This window comes from Varanus komodoensis, unplaced genomic scaffold (assembly GCF_004798865.1).
Source record: "Varanus komodoensis strain SLA01 unplaced genomic scaffold, ASM479886v1 scaffold7_1, whole genome shotgun sequence".
In the NCBI taxonomy this organism is placed as follows: domain Eukaryota; kingdom Metazoa; phylum Chordata; class Lepidosauria; order Squamata; family Varanidae; genus Varanus; species Varanus komodoensis.
Genome location: NW_025336479.1, coordinates 13,971,230 through 13,991,384, shown reverse-complemented (window position 1 = coordinate 13,991,384; position 20,155 = coordinate 13,971,230). Strand labels below are relative to the sequence as shown.

General features: G+C 40.8%; 1 protein-coding gene across 1 annotated transcript in view; it reads right to left on the bottom strand.

The window, feature by feature from the left end:
• Positions 1-767: 767 nt before the first annotated feature.
• GABRA1 (gamma-aminobutyric acid type A receptor subunit alpha1) overlaps positions 768-20,155 on the bottom strand; it is a 38,974-nt gene continuing 19,586 nt past the window's right edge. Inside the window, exons 4-9 of the mRNA XM_044453791.1 lie at positions 17,582-17,802; positions 14,576-14,658; positions 13,190-13,333; positions 6,748-6,900; positions 3,674-3,876; positions 768-1,082 (exon numbers count right to left, since the gene is read on the bottom strand). Coding sequence (XP_044309726.1) covers positions 768-1,082; positions 3,674-3,876; positions 6,748-6,900; positions 13,190-13,333; positions 14,576-14,658; positions 17,582-17,802 — 1,119 coding nt within the window. The remainder of the gene's footprint in view (positions 1,083-3,673; positions 3,877-6,747; positions 6,901-13,189; positions 13,334-14,575; positions 14,659-17,581; positions 17,803-20,155) is intronic.

Below are 20,155 nucleotides of genomic sequence, written 5' to 3'. Positions count from 1 at the left end.
CTGTAATTATCCAAGTGTTGTTTTACCTAACAGGTTAAAAGGAACTAGAGCTCTGCACTCAATGTGCCATTGGTTTGATATTATCAAGTCAAGTGACAATTTGATGCTTAAAATAAGACTGCAGTGAGAGAGCATATTAAAGCATTCATTATCATTAATCAAATGTGCTATTCTGTGATAACCTGTACCATTATTAAGTAGGCCTTCTTTTACGTAAATAACATTATATACTTTAAAACTGGTGGTTGGGAGTTTAGGCAAAAACAGAAATATAGGAAAAATACTGTATTTTCTGGAATCCACCATTCTGGAAAGATGTATATTCTATAAAAGAATTCAAAATAAGCAGCACTCCAAAAATGGAAAATGCAATACTGTGTGTGCAACATGAACATATATAAAGACTGTTATACTTTCTATCATTTTGCATAAAAATATTTCTGTTCTGACATGTACACATCTCTTAAGGGGACATTCAGCAATAAGCTATCTACAAGTAGTTTGGATTTCATACATTTCCTTCTCTCGTTCAGAGTCGGTTCAGAATCAGGTGTCTACATCACATTGTTACAGCCCTAGAGTACAGAGTTAATATCTTTTCTATTATATATATGTATATATATAATATACTTTTTACTTTATAAAATAAGGACATCTCAATTTCTTTAAGACAGAGGCAATGAAGCAAATGGGAATTGCTGTGTGTTCAGAACCAAAAAGCAATTCCCAGTGCAAAAACGATGGAACAAACTATATGGAGAATGGGGTTAGTGGGGAGAGGCTTGGTCTTTAAGTTTGGGCTCTCGATTTAAATAGGTAGCCCAGTACACTAAGTTAAAAATTCCAAAAAGCAATGGAAAGGCTATTCTTGATAGTCGATCAATTTTGCTGACACTGTTAAAAGTTTTCTTGGGTTCTGGAGGTTTTGTTTCAGGTTTACCTTCTTTTGGCTCTATAGTCGCACTTTTAGCAATAGTAGCTAGTCCAGGGTCCCTTGCGATACTAGGGGTAAAGCTGGTTGCTGTCGCTGGTGCTGTGAATGAATTGTTTTTCATAATAAGGGGATCCTTTACTTTCTTTGGCTAGGAATAATAACAAAGACATAGATTTTAGTCCAAGATACCTTTGCATGGATCATCCATTCACAAACCCTACTCTTCTGCGATGTTCCAAATAAAGCAATATCATTATTGAAATTTATTTAAATAATATTAGATTAGATCAAATCTTATTTTCAGTGATTAAGAGTGTTGATGGTTGACTAAGATCTTCCACTTAGGTGGAAAGCCAGTAAGAGCTACCATAGATGCTTTGTGAGGGGACTAAGCCCAGCAGAGTGACACTATTGCAACCCCTAATTCAGTGGCAGGCAATGCCCAAGCCGGGGGCCCCAGTTTCAGCAGTAAGCCACAATGTTGGTCTCAAAAAGCAAAAGGTAGCTTTAAAATGAGTCACAGGCCTTGCTTTACAGCTCAAGTCATCCTCTTTGCATTCGTCACTGCAACCCTCGACACTGAAAGAAATGTTACCCACACTCAAGGACTAGACTGGGCACCCACCATAAGCCTTCCCTCTCAATTTGAGGAAGAGACTTTTCTCAAAGTAAGGCACTGAAGCTGAGGTGGCCCAGAGAGTGCCACCTTCTGAAGGAGGCTTTCTTTCTCTGGGACAAACTGCTAGAAAGCAGATGGAACTCAGTCCAGGTCTTAGCTGTACTGTGGGGAATAAGGAAGCTTTAATGCTTTGCTACCAGCCATGGTGCTATCAGGGGGACAATGATATGCAAGTTCCTTCTGCTGTTGCTTGTATACAAGTCGTTTTTCCAGCTGCTCTTTTTCGTACACATCCGGAAAAATGCATACATAGTGACATCTTTGCAGTTATTGTTGCTTTTACTGCAGAATTCCCTAACCTTGACTATAAACATCATTCTGAAATTGTTAATGATATATTTATTTCTGGTTTGTCACTTCTGATATTTCTTATATTTTCATATGCAATATTTGTTTATTTCCTCAAACATTAAAACCCACATAATAATCACATTGATATTTTTAAGAGGCATGAAAAACAAGTGGAGGAAATAAATCCTTTAGAAATCTTTTGGCATACAAGCCGTGGACTACTTCCATGAAATAGAATAAGCATAGTTAATCCATCTGCCGAGTGTGATCCAAAATCATTGAAGATCAAGAATGCTTTGGTTAGCTGCTCATGATTTGCACTAGTTCAATATTCTAACTTTCCTGTATCGCCTAAGGTTTCTCTTCATAGGGCTGTGCATGACAGAAACGACCTTGTCAGACCAGCATTCTAGTAATCTGGTAAACCTGTCACTGAAATTCAAGGAACATCATAGTAATGATGGCACATAATTCTATTTCAAACTGTTATGGAACTGCACCAGACAGAATAAGGGGCCAAATTCTTGCTCTGCTGATTACCACAAGAAACAAAGCTGTGGTCAGCTCTGCTTTGCATCATTTGAGACATCAGGTGCCACACAGAATCTATGATGCCAATTCCTTCACACTTTTGAAGAGGCCATTTCAGAGCCGGCAGGCCATTCTGGGGTCTACAAGCCACTCTGGATGATCAGATGATGACAGTGATGATCTAACCCAGAACACATGTGTTCTGCCATCTGCCAGATATTTTGGAGCCAGGCCCAGTAATTTCTTCTTGAAAATGCTTCATGCTAGCTGGGACTTTACCTGCCTCTGTCTCTTTCATGCATGCACACACACACACTTAGTCACTCACTCTGCTTAGCCTTTCCCCAACACTGAGGGAAAAGGCTGAGAGGTCTGAAATCACACATGCATATACAATACAACTGGACTGGACTGCTGAATAGTATGCTGCTGAATGTGAAAGTCTTCCTGTGAGGTGATAGTAACAGGCAATATGAAAGCTTTCTGACAGGGAAGCTGGAGACATCTGCAATGCGTTCAAATGAGGTCAGATACATAGGAATCCAAACTGATTTGTATTCACTGCAGTTTTCCCCACTGTTTCACACCAGACTAGCTTTTTCCAAGTCATGTGAATTCCATGGACTTGTGAACTGGCTGGGAGGAATTAGTGATAGCTCGCATTAACTGGTGCAAATAAACCACATAATACACATAAAGCAACATTTTGGTTTAAAAAGTATTGGATTCCATCAATGAATAGATGATAGAATGAACAATGCCTAACAATCTGCAAAATACAGATGGAATTAATTTAACGAAATACACACGTACAAACAATGATTTAATAGTCACCAAGTGATTAACATGGATGTGTGAATTTGCCCTTCAGCTTCTATCTGTAAAAGAGCTGACAATAATCCCAAGTTTCAGTGCAGATTTAAATGTTTGTAATTAGTTAATAAACTAAATCTTACTTAGTATGAACTGCCAACATCTGGAATCTATCATAACCATTTTTGAAAGTTAACAAAATGTATTTCTGAGATTGTCAGCATAAAGTATTTCATTACATACAAATGCAAGTATGGCAACAGGCAAATAGAAACTTTTCAATAAGCATGTATAGGATCAGATCATGAAAGGGGAATATAGATGTAATAAATAATAAATAGACTGCAAATCCAGATACTTGGGCTTAGTAGGACCATGATGTCCATGCCATATTTAAAGCATCACGGGAATATTTAGATCATTACCTTTTCAGGAACAACACTCTTGCCATCCCATGCATAACCTCTCTTTGTGAAGTAGTTCACAGTTGCAAATTCAATCAGTGCTGAGAAAACAAATGCGTAGCACACAGCTATGAACCAATCCATAGCAGTGGCATAGGCCACCTTCGGGAGAGAATTCCGAGCGCTGATGCTCAAGGTGGTCATCGTTAGCACAGTTGTCACCCCTGTGAAGCAAAACAACAGGACTTCAGAGTCTATTCAGTCCTGCCTCTACTTCACGGCACAAACGCAATTTTGCCTTTTTTATATAAGCTATGCTATTTGTGCATTCAGAATCCAAAGGGCTACTTTAGGATGCATGTCTAATATTATGTGAATTTAGACAGGAAAAAGCCTACAGATGGGGCATGCTAGGAGTGCTAAACTTGTTTAAGATTGTGCCATAAGAGACACAGCTCCTTAAGAAGCAGTATTGATTGGGGGGGCAAAAGAAAGGAACAGACATTGCAAAATTTCTGCTCTCAACAAGTGAGAATTCTTATGCTTCTCTACATATTCACAGCACGATCTTGTGCATATTTTCTCAAAATTAAGTTCCGCTGTCTTGAAAGGCACTTACTTCCATGTATGCGAAGCCTTTGATCTTAGAGTAACCTTCCCTGATTCATAATAGCCCTCGTCTCCCATGCTTTCCATCCTCAGTACATAGTGGCAATGAGAGAGAAGCTAAAACAGCATCTAAAGGAAACTGGAACTGACTAAGAAGTGCAAGCAGGGTTGAGGTAAGTGGGCAATGGGACACAGCCCACAGATAAATGGCAGATATTGCAAAACTTTTAATCATTTAGCTTAATAATTTTTATACATACTACTTGGGGCATCACTTTGATTTTCTGTCTCAGGCACCAGAAAGTCTTAGGCGGTTTAGTCCTGATTATAAACCAACTACTTATTGGAGAAGAATTGGAATTATACTGATGTCTCTACTGGATAACCACTTGAAAGTGAAATTGAGGGATCTTTCTGAATTTGATCTTACATTTCTGTACCAACATTTTCAAGCTGTATTCCATTGATTAAAGAGGCCAGAGCTAAGGAAAAGGGGAGACGGCACGTTGGTAATATACTTTGCATTTTGAGTAGTTCTGTTCCTCACCTGCCACTGAACAATTTTCTTTTAACCAAGCTTTTATTGAGAGGAAGAGGTCTGCGTATCTGTTACATTGCTTACCATTGCGTTAAATCACATACTCACCAGTTACCTTGACAACCCAAGACATTGCAAATATTAAATCTCTGCTACATTATATTTCTACTGTGCCAAGTGTTAGCCAAAACACACAGCAATCAGAAATATCGTTCACTATCCATAGTCAGATGAATTATTTATTGGTGAGGAGGGAAAATAATCTGGCCTGTCAATGATCAGTCATCCTTATCCTGAAATGGATCCGAATGCAGCACAATTTATGGAGGAAAACTGACTGAGGTTGAAGTCCTGCCCAATAGATAAGCAGTTTAATTAACCCTGCAGTTTCATCCTAATTGATCCATCTCAGCTATTTTTCCATTCCCAGGTGACTCACACACACACACACACACACACACACACCCCTTGAATTTGGGCCAAAAAAAAATCTAAGAGACCTGCCCAGAAATGAATTGAATTAGCTTGCTTTTAAACAGTCCTGAGAGGTTACAGGGATCCTGTGTTTACAGGATCCTGTGTGGGGGCCCAAGCACAAGAGGCAGACCCAAGTGGATGCCTTAAGCACTTTTGCACCTATTAATGTTGCATTTAGAATCATAGAATAGCAGAGCTGGAGCGGGCCTGTAAAGCCATCAGTTCAAGTCCATGCTCACTGCAGGATGTCAGGTCAAATCATCCCTGAGAAGAGGCTGCCCAATTGCCTCTTTGGTGCCTCAAGTGTGGGAGAGTCCACAACCTCCCCAGGTGATGGCTCCCATTGCAGTGCTGCTGCAACCATCAGGAAATTTATCCTGATGTCCAGCTGGAATCTACCTTCCTGTAACTTGAGCCCATTATTCCATGTCCTGCACTCTTGGGAATAGGGATTTATATCGGGCTTTTTCCTCCAAGGAGCCCCAGACAGCTTGCATCATCCAACTCCTTTTCATTTTCTCTTCTCAACACTCCTGTGAAGTAAGATAAGCTGAAAGTCCATGACTGGCCCGAAGTCACCCAGGGAGCTTCAGCTTCATGGCTGAGTGGGGACTGGAGCCCAGGTCTCTGGAGTCCCAGCCCAACACTCTCATTGCAACACCAGGCTAACTCAGCAGCACAGCAGGGCTTGGCTCTGCAAGAGTCCCTCTACACCCATTAAGACCAGGCGGTAGAAACAGGACAAAGAGTCTCTGCCCTTACTGTTATTTTGGGCCTGCTTTTCTGTAACTCTCCTCTATTTTTTGAGCATGCCATCTCTGCCTTAACAGTTGTTACCACAGAGATATAAATGAGACATCAAATTTAAAAAATGAACTGCAGAAATGAAATGGCTTTGAGCTTTATTCAGTTACGGTGGTAGGAATTCCAGTGTCTGAAGTAAGCATAAAACTGGATTCCGGTGCTAGTCTTATTCCGTTACTTTACTCGCTGGGGGGAGGGGGCTGTGCATGCCATTTCTGCCTCCATTTTATGTCCTCTGCTGGCCTGCCCCCCTCACTAAGCACATGTTCACTAGCCCGGCCCCTCGCCTTCCACTAACCCATCCTACTCGCTAGGCCCATAGGCCTGCCAAAGAGCCATAGCCTGTCCCTGTGATGAGGAAACCTCTGCTCATGCCTCCAGTGCGCTCTTCCTCTGTGCCAAAGTCCCCAGTGCTAGACCACATAGAATAGGACAGCAGGAAATGCAGGGATGGGACTAGCAAATAGGGCCCCACCTTCTCTCTCTCTCTCTCTACAGGGCCATAAGTAGGGCCACCAACTATTACTGGTTTATCGTGAACCCTGCCTTACCCCCAGCTTTCCTACACTGTGCTAGCAATAGCAAAGCCCTGTAATCTGGTCATCACGTAAAGCTTCTACGCCACAGAATGGATGCTTCTGGATATTCGAAATGGCTCTGTACTTACCAAACACAGTTCTTGCTGGGACAGATTCTCTGTTGAGCCAAAAAGAGACCTGGGACAGAATCACTGTCATAATGCATGGCAGGTATGTCTGAATGACAAAGTAACCAATCTTTCTTTTCAGATGGAACTGTGTCGTCATCACAACATATTCTCCTAAACACAAGAGGCAGAGGAAATGAAATGAACCCAGAAATGAAATGTCAGTGCAGATAAATAGATTGGATCAAATACTACTAATCATTCAGAAACTATTATAATTTTTTCAGTGTATGTGTGTCTATATATATACTTTATAAACTGAATTATAAAATAATTTAACAATGTTCATCTAAACAAGAAAAAGTGAGCTGAGTTCTCATGTAATACTAGTAGAGTCTAATCATTTTTGATAACTTGTGCAAAACAGTGTTTTCCAGAAATTAAACAAGCATCTCATTTAACATCCTGAAAAGATCAAATGCCTTTGCAAGCATGTACAGTGTGGGGTCTACTAATATGGCATTACAGTCAGTACTGACCAGAATGAGGCAAAATGTCAGGAGAGAAATGAGCAGGCTGAAATCAAAGGAGACCCTCTTCCAAAGTTAGAGATTGCATCTAAGATAGGTCTGAGATGGAGACTTTAAAAAAATTATACCCTCAGTTCAATTCTATTCAGTGGGAGCAAGAAAAAAAAGTATCCCTGGAAGTAGCTGACCATTTCTAAGACTATCGAAAGCACACCTCAACGTATGGGCTCACAAAGCTCCCTACAGTAAGTGTTTAGTGTCCTATGGCAAGTAGGGTGAGCAACTCCTCCGTCTTTGCTGGACCTTCCTGCATTAGAGTAGGAAAGGCATACGGATGAGGATCTATTGGACTCCACTGCTCAAAGACACACTGTCCTGGCCTAGCTCCCAGCCACCCCACCAGGCCTTCCTTTTGGGCGAGGGACTGGCCTCCATCCACAGAAAGTGTTTCATGTGTCTCTGGAAGCAGTTCCTTCCACCTGAATGTTTCAGCAGGAAAAAAGCAGGTAAAGAGCACTGCGAAATGCTCCTTCCTGTTGAATTGTGGACTGCCTTTTCCTTGGGAAAGGCTGAGTGAAGGGAAGCACACCCTGAGGTTTTGTTCCTCCTGCTTCTGCACCTGCCAGGCAATTGGAGCTCCAACCCAACAGACAGAGAAATGAAAAAAGTCAGCAAACCCCTGTCATTCTTCACCTGACTTGGAATGAAAAATGGAGAAGAAATGAGACCTTGCATGAATCATGGTTTACATTGGAATACTGAGGCATTTGGAGGTTAGGATATGGCCAAAGTGTTAGCAGTCCCAAGTACCACAGCTCTGAATGCTGCGACAACCTCACATTACCAAGTAGGAATTGAGATTTTTGTAACTTCAGACAGGGGTGAGTAACTTGTAGCCATTTGGATGTTTTGACCTACAAACCGTTTCATGCCTCGCCATTGTCTATGCTAGCTAGGACTGATGGGAATTTTAGGACAAAAAACTGGAGGACCGTAAGTCGTGCACCCTTGCTTTAGATACAAAAAGACCAGTGTTGCCAAACTCTGTCCTGCTTGTCTCCCAAAAGATGCCTCGGTGATGAAACGCATCAAGTTCTGTCCAAATAAATGTCTCTCTCAGTCTTGATCCAAGTCAGTGGCATTTGTTTGGTGGCACTTTGTGCAGCCTCACTGACCTGAATGGAAGTTGTGCAAGAGCAGTGAGTTGTGAAAGATTGATATTTATATTATATGAAAGTACCCTTCATATAACAGCTTTTAAAAGCTGGTAAGGGTTGTCCTTCCTGCCACTCTCCCATCTGGTACACAATTCATTTTAAGGTCAGTTGTTCAAATTGCACAGATCCAGTACAGGATGTTAGGGACATGCGCAATGCCTATATGTTTCTTTTTTTTCCCCTCCCCCTGGGTTTTTTCTTACCATAGTTCCTGAAATATATGAAAATGTTTAATAATGCACTTATTTCGTTGGTTTATCTGTAAAATACTGCACCCCCTTTTAACAGTTACAACCCTCATGTCAATTAAATTAAAACCAAACAGGATTAAATTCAAGAATCCTAGTTTATGAGGATTATGCATTCTGAATATATATGTAGGCTGCACATGGATACATCAGTGTCAGTTATAATAAATAATGGGGATAAACAAAGATGTATTTGTATGAGGATTCCCTAGGTAGAAAATTTACATTGCCAGGATGGTACACTCTGCACAGATGTGGCAAGTTTGGAAGTCCTGTGCACAGACTGTGATCATGCTGCCAGTCAAAGTGCAAGCAACCCAAAACTGCTCTGCTCTGCCTCTCTACCGAATCAGCAGCAGCCCCAGGAATTTAAGCTGCACAAGACCATGGAATAGCTCTTGTGCAAGAGAAGTTCCAAGTGGATTGGTAAGCATTGCTACATGTACTATCTAGCCCAAACTCTTAAGCAGAGCTATTTCTGCAATTTAAAAGATGGAATCATATTTGTGCCAAGAACCTCATCTTTTGCAGTATCATTCTTTGGTACGTTTACATGCACAGAGAGAGAAGGAGAGATTTTCATATATTTCAATTCACATCGTTTCAATTTCAAAAAGCTTGGTTTTTCTTTATTCTTTCATTCTCTGCATCATCTCTGCAGTGCTTTACATATACTTCAAACGAGAACATTCCTGGCCCTTCAAAAGTATCCAGTCTCCATTGTGAATAGTTGGTTGACTTAATAACAATAATAGCAATCCTCCTCATTATTATTCTTTGAGGTATAATCTTTGATATTATTCCTATTATTCCCTCCTTGATACATATACTTCGCTGTTTGGGGTTTTTGTTTTACTGTTCTGTGCAAACATCTTGTGCAGAACGTGGCACTAATCATAAATAACAGTACCAGTGTCTTTTAAGCCATTATGTTAATTTTGTTTTGATATCTTTGCAAACTAGGATTCCTTATTTTTTTCTGGTTCTTTTTTGATAGCATTGACAAAATGTTGTGAATAGTGACTTGAATGTTAACCATGTTCTTTCTGTTAAGACTGTGTTTCTGTTTGGAAAGCAAATAGCTGGATCTGTAAATGCTCCCTCCTATCCTGCTTCTTTGGGTGGAAATAACGGCTTGTTTGCAAATTTCTGAAGATGCAGCCAGCCGGGTAGACTACATTCAGCTCACACTCTCTTAGATGCTTATTTAGTTCCCGATTGACATAGAAAGTGTGAACAAGGAGAAAGGGGGAATATATTACAATGGCTGGAGCGACAAACTCAACTCTGTAATAGCATAGCTGCTTCCTGTAATGGGGTAAATTAATTAAGGGTATTGACAATTCAATTGAAGCAGTGGATTGAGCTCTTCTTGAAGCCCCTCTTCCACTGTGTCTCACTTTTAAGGTCCGGCCTCTTTTTCTTCCAGATATGAGCAAAGAAACAAATGTGTTTGCTTTGATAACCTAACCCAGTGGAGGGGAATCTATGGCGCGTGTGCCGCAATGGGCATGCAGAGCCCTTTCTGTCTGCACTTGAGTCAAGTCGCCCCAGCATCGCCCCAGCAGCCGAGCATTGGATAACAGCAGATCTAGGGGCCGTGCGCATGCTCCAAAAGGAGTAGCGGTGCCAGACAATGACATCACGAGCCATGACTCATTAGCTGCAACTTGTCCGAGCTTTCGCATGGCTAATTAGTGTGCTGCCAAGTGTGTGTGTGTGTGTGTGTGTGTGTGTGTGTGTGTTTGCTTGGACTGGCTGTGAGTTGTTTTTTTTCTAAATTAAATCCTCAGTATTCAGGTTTTATTGCAGTGTTGGCACTTTGCAATCAATAAGTGGGTTTTGGGTTGCAGTTTGGGCACTCGGACTCTAAAAGGTTCACCATCACTGACCTAGGCTTTAAACACTCACAGAATGCAACAGCAACCTTCCATGGAGTTCTGTTTGTTTATATATGTGCATTCACACAAATGCTCAGACTTGAATCCCTTAAAGAGTGTGGGCTCATTCCCAAGAAAATTGCATTGAACAACCATATGAGCATATCATGTTCTGCATGATGTACACAACTCTTGCAATTGGTGAGGTGGGGAGACTTCAAAGAACAAAGGAGTTTCTTTTTACTGCTTTAAGAAGGATGAACCTTTAAAACAACCCAGGAATTAGCTGATCCTAGTGTTTCTGAGTATTTTGGCAAGGCACACTAGTACTGCCACAGAAGCAGAAGACCAAGGATCAGCAGAAGAGCTATAGCAGAAGACTGCACTAGTATTGGGGTGAGAGACTGATGCCAAGAGTGAAGAGCTATATTCCCACACATATGCATTGTGTTAACAGCTCAGGGCCAGGCTATTTTAGAGATGGCCTGACTTTTCTGCCTTTTCAGTTGCTGCACTCATTAGGAGATACCTCCTGTATATAGAAGACATGATTACCTATCTGAGAAACTTTCAGCAAAAGTATGCATACAGTCATAATATGCAGTATTTAATTATGATCTTATTCCATATTGATTGTACATTACTTAGATATTCTAATCTAGAGGATTCATAAATATCATTAAATAAGCCAAATACTACAAATATAACTGACAATGATTCACAGAAGCAGTAAACAGAAACACAACATAAAATCACCTTGCTTAACAGGTTAGTATTCTCTCCACCCATCCATTGATACCTGAGTAAACTATACTTGATCTGGAGATTGAGAAATAATTGTACGTTTGCTCTGTGGAAAAGTTGAGGCTGCATCTAAATGTGCTGCCCATTAATTCAAGGAAAGCTTCCATAAAAGAGAAATCTAGTAGGCAGGTGACACCATTTTTGCAGCAGAAACTCTCCAGTCAAGTACCCTCTGAACACCAGGAAAGGTATCTGAGAAGACATTTGCAGGGGCAACTTTCAGGTTATGAATTCCTACCTGCACTTCAAAGTCCAGTTGAGTGTGGCCAATACCAAAAAATTAAGCACATGTTTCCTGCCTTCTCCCTGAAATGGGACTCAAGCTAGTGTTAAAGTAGCACTTTCTTTGAGCAATTTTGTGGGAAAACAGTACAGGCCCAAAAGCGTTTACATGTCTACTATGAGTGCAAGGGAACCATTGTCCTCATTCTAGAATAGCTTTGTTTGCTTTTAGGGATGTCATTGCACAGCCAAATCTGATTTTCTAGATGTTATTATATCCTGGAAGAAGAAAACTGAAGGCCAAACTAGATGAGAATGAGAATGGAAGCTCCGTGTGTCTAAAAGGAAGCCTATTTCAGTCATAGACAGAAGCCGATAGGCTGGTAAGGGAAACTGAACCCTCCCTCAGGTACAGTTTACTTTCTCACAACCCATTATCCCAAGGACTTTATTTATAAACATTATACACTGCTCCATAATCCAGTACGGAAATTTCACAATGGTGTAGAGTAAAAGGTAAAACACATAAATGAATAAATCAATAGGTCAAAAACCAATTAACGAACCCATTACTGATTAGTTCAGGAAGCCTTCCTGAAATGTGTTTTCAGGAGGTGTCAAAAGCAATACAGTGTTGGTGCTTGCCCTACCTGCAGAGGCAGGGAGCTCCAGAGAAATGGAGCTGCAATGCTGAAGGCTCTTCTCCAGGTAGACTCCATTTGGACCATAGGTCAATATGGAACCAGCAGGAGCCAGTCATCAGATGACTTCAGTGACTGAGCAGTTGGTAAGGGAGAAGGTGTTCTCTCACATATCTGGGTCCTGACTTGTCAAAGGCTTAATACACTAGTACCAACACCTAAACCTGAGATATTCATGCATATGCAGTCAGGGCAGTTCCTTCAGCAAAGGAGTTGCATGGTGACAGACCTGACAACAACAGAGCTGCTGCATTCTCTACTAGCTCCAGCTTCCGAGCCCACATTTTGCCCAGCAGAAGCACTTAAAAGACATTTGGATGATTTTAGGATAAAACTGGTTTTATATTAAAGATTAGGCTTTAGGAATGGGAAGGAGATGGATCTCTCAAGATAGGTAGCCCCAAAGCTTGGACACCACTGCAGAAGGCTTTCTCACAGCTTCCCACAAACCATACCACAGAAGGAACTGAGAGATGCAAAAGGGTTTCATAGAGAACATTATATGCCAGAGCTGAAAAAATTCTTCTGAGTCCCAGTTATTTTCCAGGCATAATTGAAAGTATTGAATCTTAAAAACTCAAATATATGTCTATGGATGTTGATTGCTGCCCAAATTTTAATGAAGGTTTGATGGCTATATCAGGTAAAGACAATATTATAGATTTCAACTTCAACAATCCGTATCTACAATTCTGCCTGGACATTATGGGGGCTGTAGTGCAAAATATCTGGAGGATCTTATTTCTAAGAGCACAGAGCACACATCTGAGGAATAAAATTCATCCCACGGGACATTTTACCCAAATATTTTATTCTATAACTATAGCTGTTCTATGGAGAAATGTCATGCTTATTACCTACCTGTACTGGACTGCACTATTCCAGAGTCTACAGTTTGACCCATGAGATCATATTGGTTCAGTCGAGAACCATCATCAGCAACTACAACAGACTGTGCAGGCTCCCGTGTCCATTCATACATTACTTCTGATTTTGTATAAGCATCTAATTGGGAGGAAAGAAGTCATTTTCAAAAGCAGCCAAAAATAACAATCAGCTATTTCATTGCTGATCATGGTAGTTGCTTCCACACCCTTTGGTCCAGTGAAACAATAATTCTTCTGGTCTTCCAGCAACAACTCAGTGAGCAAAAAGGCAGAATAGCACGTGTCATTTAATGTTCCTTTTTTGGGGATCTTACCATAACCCATAAAAAAACAGAAATACTGAAAAGCACTGGATATTTGAATATTTTAAGAATGTTCTAAAATCACTGCAATCTTTCAAGACCCAACATTTCAGAAGATTTTGCCAGTGCATCAACCTTAAATGCCATTTCTCCCAATTATTTTTCTGACCAGTTGCATAAAAGCCCCTGCCACACTGATCCATTCACATGTTGTCAAGCATAGATTCAAACCCAAGGATGCTTATCTTCCCAAGAACCCAGCACTCCGAGTTCGTAACTCAAGGTAAACAACCCAGGAATGGAGTGTCCCTGCATTGTTCATCACAGCATGAGTGGGCTGCTGGAACCAGCACGAGTGCCTGCTCCTGGCCATTCACAACTAACCATAGTTTAAACAACCCACGGGCAGTTGTAATATGTGAACTGAGTCACTGTCTTGTTGCACAACCAAATGTACACCAAACTGCACAGATGCTGGTGTAAGAATGCCCTCTTTTCAAGGGGATTTATAGGGAAAGATTCCCAGCAGATTTAACGCTTATTTTGATCCTCTCGCTTACAAAAAAAGACAACTTTCATTTTGTCCTTAAAAAATTCTTGTTCATTCCTGAACATTATGAAAACAGCTACGAACAAAAGGAAATAATGGGGTCTGCTTAATCAATGATGCTTGAAATAATTTATCATCACCGAGAACTCTTTGCTTGTATGAGTCAAGTTGGATTTTCTCTGATAAAACGTAGCTGCAGTCAAGCAGAATAGGAAGCCTCTATATGCCATGATATCATAGCATTATCTTTATGTCTGTTCCCCTTCTTTGGCTAATGCTTGTGCCAGAGATCAGATTACATTTATTCATGTAGAAAATCTTCATTTAAAAAACTGCAGAGATTGGAGAAATGTGTGCATGTGAGCACACACGCATGCACACACACGTATGCACACACACACACACACACACACACATGCACACACCATCCCAGGCTCTTTGATAGCCTGTTCTAACTGTTAAGCAATCTGTGGAAAAGGGCAGGGAATGATTGTTAAAGTCAACTTACAGCTTCCAAATTTCAATGGGCAAGCATGTGCATCCATGGGAAAGTCTTCTAAATGCATTGGACATTCTGCTCTCACTGTGAGTCTACAAGGGGGTCATAAGCAATATAACAGTTTTAGGAGGAAATAATAACTCTAATTCAAATTATAATAAAATGCATGCATTCCATTGCAGTTTGGTTAATGTACTATATCAAATGATCATTTGCACAAGCTTACCACTGAAGTACTTTTGCTCACTTGTCCTAAAAGCCCATTTTTAAGCTCTTTGCTCACCCTTCTAATATCACCTTGCAAGTGCCTTCATCCATGCCAGTAATATTTCCTTTTCACCTATTGTTATGTCTTCTGTAGTTTTACATTTGCTCTGTGACCTCTATTAATTAAAACATTCAATTTCTGAACTAGAATGGCAAGACAGAAATTGAAAATCAGCTAATAAAAAGTCTCAGGTTCCAGTGATGCTTTTTGTATTAAAGGTCAGTCTGCAACACACTTACTCCCATGCTCACTTCAGTAGGACTACTCTGGGACAAAGGGATCCCAAGGTGTGATTCTAGAAAAGATGACCAGATGGGCACCTGTGTGGAGTTTCCCCTTATTCAACAGACGGCATCAAATGACTGTCACCTTCAGGAAGGAAATTTTGGAATACACAGATCTTTGTAGACTAAGAAAAATGTCCTTTATTTTTCTTACTGTTCCTTCTCCAAGACCAGCCTATCTTCCTTAGAGGGATCAAGTCGATAGGTTAGGAGTTAGCTCCTTGACCTTACACCAGTCTGGACCTCCCTGTGTGCTGGTGGTGGCAAGGAAAAGAGCCAGTGTGGTGTAGTGCTTAAGAGTGAGGCCTGGAACTCGGGTGATCCGGGTTCTAGAGCCCACTCAGCCATGGAGCGCACTGGGTGGCGTTAGGCCTCTAGTCAGACTCTTACAGGGTTGTTGTTGTTGTTGTTAGGATAAGATTATGAGGAGCAAGAGAATTATGTAAGCCTCCTTGAGTTCCTTGGAAGGAGAAAAGGTGGGATGTAAGTATAATAAATAATAAAAATTTGCAAGCTTAGATTATGCCAGCTGCCTTCTTCCTGACTTGGCCTGTCCATGCCTTGGTTATATCATAATTAAACTACTGTGAAAATCTCTACTCTGAAGAGTGTCTGGAACCTTCAACATGCAAAATGTGGCAGGAAGGCTGCTAACAGGCTCACAGTACCGAGATGACCTTACAGCTGCCTTGAAAGACCTGTGCTGGTTCCTTGCTTAACGCAAAGTCTTCCTGGCTATCTATAGGACTGCCTATCTCACTCCAAACATGCCTCAGTATTAAGAAACTTTGAGGGCACCATCACACACACAGACCCATTTGTCAGGCACATGTGAAGGAATTTTCTCCTGAGCTGCCCCCAAATATGGAATGCCCTCAGTCAACACTTAAGATTGCTCCAATTCTTTTGGCCTCAAGAAAGGGAATAGAGATGCATCTTTCAATTCAGCATTTAAAATCCATCATTTTAATCTTTCAATGTGTTTTTGTTGCAGTGCACTATTATAATATAATACAATATATTACATTTATATCCCACCTTTCTTCCTCTTGAAAGGAACCCAAGGCAACTTACAAGCTTCTCCTCCTCAACAGTGTAGCCACAGAATAACAACTCTGTGATGTAAGTTAGGCATGACTGGCCCAAGGTCACCCAGGGAGTTTCATGGCTGAATGGGGACTAGAACTCAGATCTCCCAAGTTCCATCCAGAGCTCTAACCACTAGAACACACTGGGTCTATGTTATATATCGTTTCACAGACTCACAGAATACTGGAGTTGGAAGGGGCCTTGAAGGCCATCAGGTCCATCTCACTGCTGTTGGAGGACAGCAAGTTGCACCATCCCACTCAGATGGCTGTGCAGTTTCTTTTGGAATGTGTCTAGTGTGGGAGAGCCCACCACCTCTCTAGGCAGCCGGTCCCATTGCCATACTGCTCTGACAGTGGTGCAGCTTTTCCTGATGTACAGCCTGAATCTGGGTTGTTGCAGCTTGGATTGATTATTCCGTGTCCTACTCTGGCATCACCAAGAAGAGATCTTGACCTTCCTCTTTGTGACAGCCTTTGAGCTACTTATAGAGGGATATCATCTCCGCCCGCCCCCCCACAATCTTCTCTTCTCAAGCCTGAACATGCCCAGTTCTCTTTCATTGTTTTCATTTATAATGTACTGCCTTGATGGGCTTTAAGTAGATGAACAGTATATACAAGTTAACAATAAACAGCAAAATATAAACAACCCTATGAGGTAGCATTGTTAGGTTAAGAGTTAGTGACTGGCCCATCGTCACTCCAACCACCACTTCATGCTGCTGGTCTGAGAGAAGAACCTGGCCACTTTGTAGAAAGGCATTCTCATGCTGTAGCTGAGCTTTGCAGAGATATAGACAATTGCTCCTTTTTTCCCCTGATATTGGGGTCAGCCAAGCAGGCTGGAATTGCCTGCACTCTCACCACAGCTATGCGCAACCAGTGAGCAGTTTATCTACACCGGATCTGTGAAACGAGCACAAGCGTGTTCCATCTGCCCCTCTAAGCACAGTGTTGGGATGTAAATGGGGCAGAGCCCTACTGGACATGCATAGGATTCTACAGTACTCCATAATGCAGATCACCATCTATGCTGCAGCAAGCGCAGTTCCTCCATAAGAGTGGCCTTGACAGACTAATCCTCAAGTCTGCTAAAAGCGAATTATGAAGCCTTTTGTGTATCTGAAAGAATTCAGTAGACCAAGTAAGCTTAGAAGTCATGAAGTGAAGAGAGATAAGCAAAAAGAGGAAGAAACACTATCATAGAGAACATTTAATGCATCTTTTTTTTAACCATGTACACATCATTGTATTATCTAAATTCTAAATATAAAACTCTAAACAAAGACTGAGGAATAACTAGTAATTGCTCATAAACATAATTACACAGTGCTGTTTCATAAATGAAAAGGCACCATGTTGTGATGCTCACCTCATTGTATAGAGCAGTGTCCCATCTTCTGTAATCCGCAAGAGTTTGTTAGGCATCGTCATGTTGTGAGCTACTGATTTCTTCCCATTATGGAAAAATGTATCAGGTGTCCATATTTTGCTGGCCATTAAATTATTAAGTCGGAGGACCTGCATGGGTCCTTTGAACTTCAGTCTTTCATCCTTCCAGCTTTGCCGGAAAAATACATCTATTGTGTATTCCTAAAATTAGACAATGCAGAGCTCTGAATATAGTTCATTTGACAATGGGAACATGAAAGGCGAGGCCTCAACATCAATGCGGAACTTAAAAGTACCCTAAGCCTGCATTCCTTTTGTTTGCTTTATCATTGGGACGGTAATCAAGGGGAAGACGGAAAATGCAAGTGGTGGTTGAGGTGGCCACATATCTTACCTTGCAGAAGGAGCCCTCTACTTGGGGGTCTCCTCGCTTTCAGGGATGGACAACTTGTGGCTCTCCAGACATTTTGTCCAGCAATTCCCATTGTTCCTCATCGTGGGCTAAGTGCAATGTGGGCCAAAACATTTAGAAGGTGACAATTTGCACACCCCTGCATTAAAAGGGCTGGTTTAAAGATTAAGAATAGTAAGATGGGGGACTCGAAGTTGCCATCCACAGATAGCTCTTTGTATATGGCTGTGTCTACCAGTATATGCAAACATTATGTAGAACCATGTTCTCCTTTTGTTCTTTATAGTGATGTATTTCTTCTATGTTGGCAATATCTAATGGTGGTGGCAAAGAATTGCACAGATCAAGAAATAAGTTGAAGAACTAAGAGAACACCTTTGTAGGAACTTGTGAGAAGGAACTGGAACTCTGCCTTAAAATTGTATATTTATATCCTGCTTTTTGCCACACCTGCCTTCACAGAGGAGTCTCTGAAACCCAAAATTGATTCTGAGAGGATGTTGTTCATCCTGTCATCTGCACTTCAACCCATAGAGACTATTCAAGAACAGCAAGCTTATTTATTTGCATTAAACAGCAATGAATCCCACAGGAAATAAGGTTGTCCTTCAGAGACAACCAAGAGATTCTTACCACCTGGAAACCAACAGCCCAAGTACATCTGTAACTTCAAGCATTAAAAGACAATGTCAGGCGCCAGATCTAATTATGAAAATTCAACTGTTTCCCTAACTAATTTTAAAGGGTTTATCTCCTCTCCCCAAATAGGGGTGTAATAACTTGATTCTAAGGAGGGAGAGCCATAAAAGAAACATCAACTGCAATGTATCCATTACATTATGTAAGGCAGTCAAAAACTACCCAAAAGGTGACAGTCTGAGCTATTATACTATTGAAGTACATTGAACTATTGAATAGTATATTATACTATTGATCATTAAAGAGTGTGAGAAGTTCTCTGTAGACAACATTGTTATCCACATATCCATATTTATGTCTGTTGGCCTACCTTTTCAATGTACCTAATAATAACAAATGCAATCACTGGACATCACATATGCTTACACATGTATGTGTGTAGATTGGACATGCAGAAAAACATTGTGTAGCTCATTCTACATGTGTTGCAGTTTATGCATATTTGGTTTAGTATAATGACTAGTAAAAATTTAGTATAATTTTTAATTGCAATCTGGGTGTGCCAAGGTGAGAGGGTAATGGGTACAAATATAATATTTCACAGAATTGATAACAATAGTATCAGTCTAGGAGGAAATGGGCAAGGAGAAAGAAAAGCAATTCACTCAAGCAAAGTAAAAGGGAATTCTTCAGATCTTTTCACAAGCCCTTCTCCTGCCCACCCAAAAAAGTCATAAATGGAGCAAGGCTTCCATTCCCAAAGCGCTCTAACCATGCTCATGCTCTTTATATTTCAAGGTTCCCAAATATTTAGAAATTAGCTCTGCAGCTCTCAAAAGAAAATGGCTGCACAGCTGGTACATCTTACTCAGAAATTATATATATTACATATACATAATTTACTATATATAGCAAAACTGCATCCACCTGAGAAAAGAGAAAAGGTAGATTCATGGACAGAAGATACGAAGAAACAGCCTAACAAACTTTAGCAGTCCTCTTAAATTCTTCATTTATTATTAATTAGATTGTATAATGGCATGTGGACTCATCAATATTTATCACTTAAGAGTGCTTGCTTGGGCTTAAAACAATGCTCCATTGCAGCTTAACACAAGTTGCAGCAAGCCAAAATGCACATTGAATGTCTTCAGATGCATTCTGGGGTTTGAGGTTTGCTTAAGCCTTCAGATAACAGACTGGCTGGACAAACATTGCAACACTCGAGTGGGCAGGCTCCAGATTGACCTTACAAAACGCTTGCAGGAAATAACGTTTTTTTGGAATCAAACTGAATAAGTGGAAAACCACTCCTCCAGATGAGATATGTGCTTAAAATGGGAAGATCTGTACTCTATCATATCAGTAACTGTTCAGAGAATAGCCTGATTAATTCACTAAGATATGGTTTATGGTCCTCCACATTCAGGAACTGGTTTACTGGAGGTCCCAAATACCCTCTTCTCCACTTTCTCCTTCAAATGACCCATTCACATGGTAATA